At 43.9% G+C, this 12,266-nt stretch overlaps 1 protein-coding gene across 1 annotated transcript in view; it reads left to right on the top strand.

The window, feature by feature from the left end:
• The first annotated feature begins 131 nt into the window (after positions 1-131).
• DYNC1LI1 (dynein cytoplasmic 1 light intermediate chain 1) overlaps positions 132-12,266 on the top strand; it is a 40,085-nt gene continuing 27,950 nt past the window's right edge. The window contains exons 1-2 of the mRNA XM_053599586.1: positions 132-410; positions 621-694. Of these exons, the coding sequence (XP_053455561.1) occupies positions 265-410; positions 621-694 (220 nt within the window). The 5' untranslated portion in view covers positions 132-264. The remainder of the gene's footprint in view (positions 411-620; positions 695-12,266) is intronic.

Raw genomic sequence — 12,266 nt, 5'->3', positions numbered from 1 at the left:
TTCAACACGGCAAGATCAAAGTACCTGGGGTTACAGCAGAGAAGCTAGACTTGCCGGCTGCGCACGCGCAACAGTTCTGCACCGGCTGCCGCGGCGCAAGCGCAGTCCAGCCTCGCTAGCTCCGGCAGTCCTGGCTGGGCCCGGGCCCCGCCCCCTCAGGCCCCGCCCTGCTCCCGTGCGCCGAACGCCCTATATCCGGGTTCCCGCCGCCTTCGCCGCCTGGCTCATTCAGCCTTGCCGGGAGTGGTGCGATTCCCGACCAAGATGGCGGCCGTGGGGCGAGTCGGCTCCTTCGGTTCCTCTCCGCCAGGATTAGCCTCGACTTACACGGGCGGCTCCTTGGGCAACGAGCTGGCGTCGGGCAACGGCAGCGCCGCAGCAGGCGACGACGAGGACGGGCAGAACCTTTGGTAACGACCCCACCCCTCCCTGAGCCCCCGCTGGCTCTCCCGGCCTTGCGGACGCCTCGGGATCCGGTGCCCGCCGGAGCTCCGCGCGGGGCCTGGCCACTGCGTTTTCGGCAGCCCCTGCCAAGGCGCGCCGAGGCCGGGTCCTTCCCTCCCGCGCTGCGGCTCCGGCCCCTGGCCCCCGGCCTCAGCGTGCGCCTTGCTCCCGGTTAGGTCCTGCATCCTCAGCGAGGTCTCCACCCGCTCGCGCTCCAAGCTTCCCGCAGGGAAGAACGTGCTGCTGCTGGGTAAGTGTCCCCCGCCTCGCCCCGCCCCGCCCGGTCCCCACCCCCGCTGGGGTCCAGGTCCTCCTGCCCGCTCGCTGGCTCGCTCTCTTTGTGCGGATAGCCGGGCCCAGCCCCGCCCGGTCCCCCAACCTGCTGCTGACCGCTGAGAACCGGAACCCCAGACCCCTGCCCCGGGACCTGCGGGCACTCGTCCTCCCTTAGGTTCCTCCTCCTCCTTCTCCGGGGATGTGGAGGTGGCCCTGTGAGCGTCCCCTGGAAAGGAGAGAACGCGATAGCTCGTCTGAGGGATTCTAGTGGGCTGGGGTTTACCTGGAAAATAAGAACATTTTTTCTTTAGTAATAAAAATTTGTAGCAGAAGGCTCTTTGCAAGACCTCCAGTGCAAATGGCATGCCATTAATATTTAATAGCTGACTCTTTGTATAATTGACAGGGAAGTTATAAATGAGACCTGGTGATAAATGTTCTGGATTCAGCGCTTTTTTGAGTCCAGTGTGCTCATGTTGCAGCTGCCTTTTTAACTGTCATTTAAATTTTGCAATTTGTAAAGGGCGATGGTATAACACCTTTCTAGTTCAGTTCCCTTCGGCCAAATGCATATAATATGGAGAAGTGGTCTGATGTTTCGGTTCTCCTGATGTATATTTTCTCGCTTCTCTGGAGTTGTGTATTTTGTTTCTTTAGTGACTGTGGTTGGTTGGAAGTAGAGGTTTGAGGGCGAACAATTCGTCCTCAGATTTTTTGCAGGCTTAGCTCCTGAATCATTTGCAGGATAGACTTCTCCCATATTCTTTACATGCGAGATACTGAACTTTGGCTTCTAAGGGGATGATTAAATTTTAAAACTTTGGTATTGGTGTTTCAATACTTTTTATTGGGGATGATTAATTTTTAAAACTTTGGTATTGGTGTTTCAAGACTTTTTATTATGTACATCTAAGAACAGGAAAAGAAACAAAGAAGTCAAATGTTCCTTGATTGGGTCCACAATTAAATATGAATGTTGAAGTAGAAAAATAATAATTTTTTAAATGAACTGATACCAAGCTCGATTATATGATTCTTGACGTTCTTTAGATTTACATGGAACTAGGTGAAAAATTGGATTTTGCTTTTGTTTTATGCGATTGGAAGTACTTACTGTGTATTAGTCCTAGAATCACATCCCTAACACATAAAAACCCTATGATCTTAAGCAAGTTGCTTCACATCTGTAAACTTCGGTTTCATCATCTTTAAAATGGATGTTATAGAAATAATAATGTTTGCCAACTAGAGTTTTGGGGAAGATAAATGAGATAATGTTTGCAAAGTGATAACAACACAGTGACTTTGTGATGGATTTATCTTAATTAGAAAATATTGTGAATCAGAACTCTGTAAAATTTGAATTAGTGCCCACGTAAGTGATATTGATAGGGTAGAGATGAGTTAGGATCTAAAAGCAAAAAGAATTCAGAAAGTGATTTAATTATTTAGACAAATCACTAGTAATTAAGCTAAAATGGATTTAAGATCATTAAAATTGATTATATTTCAATTACTCTAAATAAGACTTCTTTTCAAATACTGGCATTATAAAGGTAAGATTCCTGAATTTTGTTTTCATTTTGTAAGTTCCCTCCAGTTATTCCTGTACATTAGATATTAAATAGCTGGTTCTGTTTGTGGTGAAACAAACGTGACAGTTTTCTTCATTTCTTGTACCTAATTTGCACTGAGATTGTGCTTTTTTTTAACCTTCCTTTTGACAGTGGGTCAGTGCATGAAAGAAACTGAGTGTTCTTAGAGGTCACAGACTCCTCCACTCCTTCATACTTAAAATAGATTAAATTTCCTTTTTTTGTTTTTGAGTGGTCTTCAGTAATATAAATTTCCTTTTTTTATGAGCTTAATAGTTCTTAAAGCTTCATCTAGTATCAGGTTATATGAGCTTAAAATTTAATACTTTTCTTTCAGTACTATTAGGATTTTCATCAAAGTCCTTTTCAGCTTTAGAAGAAACTAATAACTGATTTTTATACTGTACATAAATAGTGCTAATTTTCTAACATTCCTCTAAAGATATTTTGCCATCACATATTATGGCTGCATTTAGTCTTTGTTGGTGGTGGAAGAAATATACAAGTAGAGATTGTGGTTTTCTTTGTTAGGAGTTTGAGGGTGCCAAGGCAGGAGGATGCCTAGCCCTGTCTTTCATGAATGAAAGTGGTCTCTGGAGTCCCATATTTAAGAAAACAAATCTGAGACTATGATAAGGCTTTACATTTCCAGAAACAACCTAGAACAGGAATGATGATACGGGACTATGTACAGCTCCTTAACCCTCATCACCACCACATGTGCAAATTGCAGTTTAACCTTAGCTTATTAGGGGACCTCTCTTCCTACTGCCTAATGGGAGAAAGAGGTCAGAACTAGGGATGTGCGAATGTGTCAGGGTCATTCTCAAAGCATTTTCATAGAAATCTCCTTTTACCTCCCTTTCTTGATCTGGAATGTAGATGTTAGTACAAATTTATAGATGAGGTAATGAATTTGAGACTTGTTAACTGAGCTTCCCAAGGTCATACAGCTGTTAAGGTTCTTGTGTTCTGTGACTCTGTTATGGCTTTGCAACTTGATGGAAATCCCTATGAGGGAGAAAGTGCCAGGGTACAAAACTCTTCCTGCTCAAAGGTTATCTTTGAACAAAAGTACTGGTAATTATTTTAAAGCAAAATCCAGGTATTTATTACACTCTGGGATGTAGCTGTGGCATGGCACTTTTGTTTAAGCAGTCATTTAATCTACATAGGTCTGACTCTTATTAGCAAATCCAGAAAGACTATGACATTAGTGTTTAACCATTGGAGAGATTTTTGAGCATAGGTTTCAGGAAAGTCTTTTTAACATTAAAAGTGAGATTTCTTGTTGCTTGTATTTTATTTTATTTATTTATTTATTTTTTATTGTTGGGGATTCATTGAGGGTACAATAAGCCAAGTTGCTTGTATTTTAAAAATCATCCTTTTATGAACTACTTTTTCTTCTTTAATCTTTATACTTGATCACTTTTTACTATTTATTATAATTGTATTTTAATAGCTGCCTTTAAGGAAGTTTCTTGATTACTTTTCCATGTTTTGATGAACTCCCTAAGGAAAATAAAAGTAGTAATTTCTAACATAAGAAATTATGTGGGCTAATCGTGTGTGTGTGTGTGTGTGTGTGTGTGTGTGTGTGTGTGTGTGTGTATTCTGATTATTCCCTTAAAGATCAGAAAACACAGCCGTGCCTGTGGCTCAAAGGGGTAGGGCGCTGGCCCCATATGCCGGAGGTGGCGGGTTCAAACCCAGCCCTGGCCAAAAACTGCAAAAAAAAAAAAAAAAAAAATCAGGAAACAGACAAATTGCCCTCGGGTTACGCAGTGAGAAAGAGGCACTCTGGCTCTCAGAGCCAGTATTCTTAATCCATACACTGAACTATCTCCCTGTGGGAAAAGAGCTTTCTTTATAGGAAAAATAAGAGGATGTTTAGCAGATATTAAGACATTTTCTCTTGAATGTATCTATTTCAGTGCAGAAAAATTTCATTTAGATGGCTCGGCGCCTGTGGCTCAAGCAGCTGAGGTGCCAGCCATATACACCTGAGTTGGCGGGTTCGAATCCAGACTGGGCCTGCCAAACAGCAATGACGGCTTCAACCAAAAAATAGCCTGTCATTGTGGCGGGTACCTGTAGTCCCAGCTGTTTGGGAGGCAGAGGCAGGAGAATCGTTTGAGCCCAGGAGTTTGAGGTTGCTGTGAGCTGTGATGCCACGGCACTCTACCCAGGGTGACAGCTTGAGGCCTTGTCTCAAAAAAAAGAAAAAAATCTCATTTAGATTTCTGAATTCAACGAAGATGTATTTGTAATCCTGGTCCCCAGCACAGTGCCTCTCTTTATGATTTTCTGTCAGTATGAGTTAATGAAAACTAACCGACCCTTTGGCAATTCATTTAAGCCTGGTCTTTCTTATCTGTAAATTAAGCTATTAGAATTTAGTGGTCTCCTAAGCCTTGTCTGATTGAACATTGTATAATTTTTTGTTATTTTAAATCTTGTGAGTTATTTTTTAAAAATGTTTTAAGGCACATTGCAGTTAGTTAATGTAGATGTAGGCTATTTAATTCCCACATGTAAGAAATCTAGATTTTTTTTTTCTTTTAAACTTAGTAGCTTGTGTTATTGCAAGTAGGAAAATTTAAGAGATACACAGTGTTGCTGGACATGGTGGCTCACCCCTATAATTCTAGCACTCTGTGAGGCCAGGGGAGGAGGATCACTTGAGGTCAGGAGTTCAAGACCAATCTGAACAAGAACAAGACCTGGTCTCTACAAAAATAGAAAAAAAAAATAGCTGAGTATTGTAGGGGCCTGTATTTTCAGCTCCTTGGGAGACTGAGGCTAGAGGATTGCTGCAACCTAGGAGATTGAGGTTGCTGTGAGGTAGGCTGATGCTAAGGCTCTCTGTAGCCTGGAGCAAAGAATGAAACTCTGTCTCCAAAAAAAAGAGATCTACACAATAGAAGAACTTGAGAAATGATCAGAAAAATAACTTACAATAATTAGTCAAGGGAGTGCGTAGATTTTTGAGAGGGCTGATTTTAAAAATAATGAGTGTTCATTTTGGAACTGTTAATCTTGTGAGGAACTGAGATTAAAGATCCAGGATTTATGGGAAATAGATTTTATTTTTATTTATTTATTTATTTTGAGACAGAGCCTCAAGCTGTCCCCCTGGGTAGAGTGCAGTGGCATCACAGCTCACAGCAACCTCTAACTCCTAGGCTCAAGCAATTCTCCTGCCTCCGCCTCCCAAGTAGCTGGGACTACAGGCGCCCACCACAACGCCCTGCTATTTTTTGTTACAGCCATCTTTGTTGTTTGGCTGGCCTAGGCTGGATTTGAACCCACCAGCTCAGGTGTATGTGGCTGGCGCCTTAGCCACTTGAGCCACAGGCGCCGAGCCAGTAAATAGATTTTAATTACTGCTTTCTTTTGGCATGATTATGATTATTAATGATCTCATAATGGTTATTAGAATAGGATGTAACCATATACAGTAGAACCTCCATAGTTAACCACCTCCCTGCATTGACTACCTCTCTAAGTTGATCTAATTTTCATAGATTGGACATGCATCACATGTATGTATCAATCAGTACAGTAGGCTTAGTTCCTTATGTTGTTACGATTCCTTGGGTCAGTAACTTAACAGAGGTACTACTGAGCATAAAATCCAAGAGAGTATAACAAATTGGTCAACATATGGAGGTGATCAACATAAGGAACTTGGCATACTGTACTGATACATATGTATACATGTCTGATGTATAAAAATTAGGGCAACTTTTAAGGAGGTGGTCTCACAGTATAAGCCAGTAGAGTGGTAATTTAGCTAGTGTGAAGTTGTGTGAGAGAGAATGTCAGCAAAAGCACTGAGAAAATGCAAAACAGAAAGGAGCCTTGAATTAGGAAAAAGAAAAGACCAAAATTTGGTATGGGACTCTGTCACTAATAGTGAGTGATCATAGGCTAACCTTTTTGGGCTTTTTTTTTTTTTTTTTAATCAGCATAGTGGCTGTTAGAAAGACTTCACAGATTACCTCTTTGTTCATCAAACATTTATTAGAGGCATTCTGTGCATAGAGCACTTTACTGAGTCACCTGGGGAACTGGCTAAGACTGATTCCTGCCCTGAAAGATCTTATAAACTGCTTTGGGGAAAAAGCTTTAAAGTAGCCAGGTGTGGTGGCACGTGCATAGAGTTCCACCTACACAGGAAACTGAGGTGTGGGAAGATCTCTTGGGCCCAGGAATTAGAAGCTAGCCTGGGCAACATATAGTGAAATCCCTGTCTCTTTAAAAGTAAACAAAACTCAAAAGTATTAAAAATCAAATATGTCGGGCGGTGCCTGTGGCTCAGTGAGTAGGGCACCGGCCCTATATACCGAGGGTGGTGGGTTTGAACCCAGCCCTGGCCAAACTGCAACAAAGAAAAAAATAGGCATGGTGGTGGAGCCCTTGGGCTCAAGCAATTCTCTTGCCTCAGCCTCCTAAGTAGCTGGGACTACAGGTGCCCACCACAATGCCCGGCTATTTTTTTGTTGCAGTTTGGCCAGGGCTGGGTTCGAAACCGCCACCTTCAGTATATGGGACCAACGCCCTACCTACTGAGCCACAGGCACCACCCAACTTGTAGGACTTCTTTTTTTTTTTTTGTAGAGACAGAGTTTCACTTTATTGCCCTTGGTAGAGTGCCGTGGCGTCACACAGCTCACAGCAACCTCCAACTCCTGGGCTTAGGCAATTCTCCTGCCTCAGCCTCCCGAGTAGCTGGGACTACAGGCGCCCGCCACGACCGACGCCCGGCTATTTTTTTGTTGCGGTTTGGCGGGGGCGGGGTTTGAACCCACCACTCTCGGTATATGGGGCCGGCGCCCTGCTCACTGAGCCACAGGCGCCGCCCACTTGTAGGACTTCTTTTGGGAGACAGTTTGTCAAGAGTAAAGACTACAAGTAATCTTGATTCTTTTCATTCTAGTTCTAGAGCAGACTCAGACTCCTTTTAAAATATAGTTTCCCTAGATATCCTCACATGATGATTTAAATGGTTTGGAGGGGGTAGGGGGAGACAGTCTCTCTGTGTTGCCCCAGATAGAGGACAGTGGCATCATCATAGCTCACTGCAACCTCAAACTCCTGGGCTCAAGTGTTGCAGGAAGACCAGGCCCAACAGAGAGAAAGAGCACCCAAACACCATGTTTACAAGAAGAAGGGCTTTATTCACCAGCCGGGAGCTTACGGCATAGAAGAATTCCAAATGGCCACGCTCCCCGATTGTCTTGGTCTTTCCCTTTTTATTGACAATCAAAAAGTTCCACCCCACAGGTACCTTTCTCATTGGCCAGTTTGAATCAAGCGGGAGATGCTATGCCCACCCCTACAGAACTACAGGATTTCACAGAACTTGGAAATTTCCAAGTTTCAGGAAGTTAAGTTTACAAATTCCCAAGAGCTGAGTCACCGTGGAGAGGACCCTGCATGTGTATCCTTGTGGTCTCCTTGAGAAGACCTGTTCTTCTAGACCTCACCCTTCTCGGGTATCCTCTCTCATTCCCCCCTTTTGAGACTCCAGTATATTTTAATTTGGAGTCTCAATATCAGCTTATTTCTGTAGGTGCCAATATTAATTACTTTTCAGCACTGAGGTTTTAGGGACTGTCACTCTTCTTGGTTTCTCTGCTCAGGCCTTAATAGTACCACAGTGGTGGGCTAATATACATATGAGTTTTTACTTTTCCCTGTGACATTTCTCCCCTTTTCCCAAAGTTCAAAGTCCAATGAAGTCAAGTCCCTGGAGGAGTTTCCTCAGGCTTCAGCCATGCGTTGACCAGCCAGCTCCCAGTATGTGGCTGGAGCAGGCATGTTGATTGTCTTAAAAGTTACCTTTACTTTCCAAAGGGCAGTGAAGCCCTATTCAGCCATCTGTGATGACTCCAGGTGAGGATTCTTTCCACCTTCACTGCTGTGTGTGTGGTCAGAATGATGGTGTAAAGTCCTTTCTACCTTGGTTTCAGGGGGACCAGGTTCTGATTCCAGACCTAGACTTGGTCCCTTTGATCTTCCAGAGAGAGAAAAGATGTACAGACACAAAAGACTAAACAGAACACAGTTAATTCCCCCAGTGGAGATTTTCCTTTCTCTTTCTAGGGTTTTTGTCTATTCAGTTCAGTCTTTCCCAGTTCTTTTAGGAGTTGCTGCTAAATTGCAGAGAATTGACAGAGGCCTCTTTGAACAACACCAGTGGCAAGGCCTGCATCCAGTTAAGCTTTGTTTCCTGGCAGAGTTTACCAATTTCTGCTCTTATGGTCCTGTTTATGCACTTTATCCTGCCTAAGCTTTGAGGCCTATAAATTATTCAAAGCTTTAGCTTATTATTTGCACTAGTTCTGTTATGAAGGCTAGCCCATTGTCAAATTTAAAACAGAGTGGCAGCCTAAATCATGGGGCAATTTCTCTGGGCAATACTTTACTACTTCAGGAGTCCTTTTTTATCCCGGTGGGGAAGGCTTTTACCTATTCCAAGGCTGATAGACCATCACCAGCCAGTACTTGTTCCCTCTAAACCTGGGCATTTCAGTAAAGTCTACCTGGAAGTCCTTGAAGGGCGTTGCTTCATACGACTGGATTCCTGGGGATACCGTTGGTCCTTGGCACGCGTTGAACTGGCTGCCAGTGACACACTGTAGACTGACAGTTTTGGCCAGGGCTGCCAGGTGGGAGATGTAGAAGTACTGGCCCAGCAACTTCATCAAATACTCCTGTCACCACAGTGGCTCCTAGAATCTGGGGGACAGCTACTCGTCTATCTGGCATCTTTATTTATCCTCCCTCTGCTTCCTGGCTCCCCTCTGCTGCCAAACCCATGCTCCAGAACCCATGGGGTGAGGGGAGCCACTTGTGACACCTGGTATGGCTGGGAGGCAGCCCTCTGCCTCAGTGTCAGCTCCGGTGTTCCCCTTAGTGATGGTGGAAGCAACTCTTTGATGTCCACGACAGTGCATCACTGCCACTTTCTGGGGTTTCCATACTGCCTCTAGCAACTAAAGTTATCTCCTATTGATACTTAATGTCCTTTCCCCCAGAGTTTAAAAGTCCCTTTTCCTTGTATAATGGCCCATGCACTTGGAGAGTCAGAAAAGTCAGTGAAAATATTTACACTTTTTCCTTGGCTTAGTTCTAAGGCTCTGGTCAAGGCAATTAACTCAGCCTTCTGAGCCAGTGTTCCTTGAGGTAGGGGCTTAGCCTCCACAGTCTCTGTTAAGGTGACCAATGCATACTCAGGCCGCCGCTCACCTTGCACTGTCACGTAACTGCTTCCGTCTACATACAAGTCCTGGCCAAAAAATCTCTCAGGGCCAATTATTTACCCCTAGAAAAAGGACTTATGCAGGAAACCTCCGATCTGTCTCCTCCCCCTTCCAGAGGCTGTTCACCTTGGAGATCTGTTGCTTATATGGATACAGCCTCGTCCAGCATGAGATTTACACTCTCTTCCCCAGATTTTCAAGGGCCGTCCAGCGCTCACTGGACTGCCTGAACCACAACACTTTTCAAGGCACGACCCCTCTGCCAACAGCTCTGGCACTCTGCACTCTCTCTGCATGCCCCTCAATCCAACAAAATGCCATTTTATTACTGATCTGTGGCCCATGGGCTCAATTCTCAAATTCCTGAGATCACTCACTGAAGAAATTCCAGTAACAAAATTACAACAGCATTCTTTCTAATGTCTTTTCATTTTCTCCCATGTCCCACCTGGCCACATGACCGCCACCAAAGACAGAAAGCAGAAAACCTGGAACTTCCAGTTTCTCTCAGAATAGCCAGGGGGCAAAGTTGGAGCAGGGAAGAAGGGCACACTCACACATTCGTTTCACCCCATGAATGGGGTGGGGGGGCGAAACCCTACCTATTGTTACCCATCTCAGTCATTCTCAAAGCACATGCACATGCACACAATTCCAACCCATTTCTTAACCTGGGCAGCTTCGATTTCCCACTCGAGCTGCTACTTAGCCATAGGAGGCAAACAGACACTCCCCTAGGCCCTGTGAAGGGAGGTCCAACTCCACCCTCGGAGTTCTCTCAGTCACACCACAGCCACACACTCTCACACACCTCTCAACAGGCCTGCCAACGATCTAATGCCCAAGGAGTTGATCAGGCTCCTCTTCCACTAAAACTAGTGGGATCCCCAGATCGATCATACCATGCCTTAGACGTCTCCCTGTGTAGGTACCTGTTCCCGCATGCCAGTTCCTCCCGGTGTTTGACTCCTTCAAGACCCGCCGACGGGGTCCTTTCTCAGCCCAGTCGAGGCCTCCACACAGGGAGGCCAAACTGCCTCCCTGGTGTGCTCAGTGTTTCACGTCGCCCAGGCCGATCACGGGCCCCCACGTGGGTGTCCAAAAAATTGGCGGCAGCTACCAGGTGCATGTTCTCTCCAGGGATGATCTCACTTCCCGGTCAGGGAACCAAAAATGTTGCAGGAAGACAAGGCCCAACGGAGAGAAAGAGCACCCAAACACCACGTTTATAAGAGGAAGGGCTTTATTCACCAGCCGGGAGCTTACGGCATAGAAGAATTCCAAATGACCGCGCTCCCCGACTGTCTTGGTCTTTCCCTTTTTATTGACAATCAAAACGTTCCACCCCACAGGTACCCTTCTCATTGGCCAGTTTGAATCAAGCGGGAGATGCTATGCCCGCCCCTACAGAACTACAGGATTTCACAGAACTTGGAAATTTCCGAGTTTCAGGAAGTTAAGTTTACAAATTCCCAAGAGCTGAGTCACTGTGGAGAGAACCCTGCATGTGTATCCTTGTGGTCTCCTTGAGAAGACCTGTTCTTCTAGACCTCACCCTTCTCGGGTATCCTCTCTCAAAGCAATCCTCCTGCCTCAGCCTCCTGAGTCTCTGGGACTACAGGGGGTGTGCCACAATGCCCTGCTAATTTTTCTATTTTTAGTAGAGGTGGGTAGAGTCTGGCTCTTGCTCAGGCTCTTGCTTGAACTCCTGACCTCAGCAAACCTCCTACCTTGGCGTTCCAGAGTCCCAGGATTACAGGTGTGAGCTATTACACCCAGCCTAAATTATTTTTATTATAAAGTCTAATGCTCATAGTTGCTGAGGTGTTCCCAAACAACTGCACAATCAGAAATTATAAATTAAATGCCATAAAACTATGGGACTGATAAAAATTCAGAATATAAACATTAACTTAAAAAGTGGCGTTTTACTGAAATTAAATTCCAGTATTGGGTTTAATAGTAGACAGAAATATTTTAAGTATTTTATTTTTCACTGGTTATTCTATTTTAAACATGATCATCATAGGATTGTCATTATCATAGATATTACTGTTTTTAACCTAATCTTTTGTTTTGATGGTCTAATAGTACATTATAAAATTAGTACCCAAAACTCCTTTAATCTTAAGTTCTTTTTTTAATTAGACAAAATAGTATTTATTTTTCATGTATAATACATTTTGAAATATATGTACACATTGTGGAATGGCTAAATCAAGTAATTAACATATGTATTGCCTTACATTGTTGTCATTTTTGTGATGAGAACACTTAAAAGCCACTCCTAGCATTTTTCTTTTTTTGTTTTTTAAGCATTTGTCAAGAATACAACATATTAACATGATTGCAAGAGGGACTTTACCTAACAAATGCAATCAGTGTAACCTGGCTTATTGTACCCTCAATGAATCCCCAACAATAAAAAAATAAAAAAAAAAGAATACAACATATTGTTAACATATAGTCATCAAGTTGTACACTAGATCTTTTGAACTTACTCCTATTTAACTGAAATTTTATAATCTAACCTATTACCATATCCTCATCCCCCTCCTCCACTGCCATCCCAGTCCCTGATAATCAGTGTTTTCCTATTTCTATGAGATTAATTTTTTTAGATGCTACATCTGAATAAGAGCATACAGTGTTTGTCTTTCTGTGTCAGGTTTATTTC

Source organism: Nycticebus coucang, chromosome 8 (assembly GCF_027406575.1).
Source record: "Nycticebus coucang isolate mNycCou1 chromosome 8, mNycCou1.pri, whole genome shotgun sequence".
NCBI classification, from domain to species: domain Eukaryota; kingdom Metazoa; phylum Chordata; class Mammalia; order Primates; family Lorisidae; genus Nycticebus; species Nycticebus coucang.
This window is presented reverse-complemented; position numbering and strand designations above follow the sequence as displayed.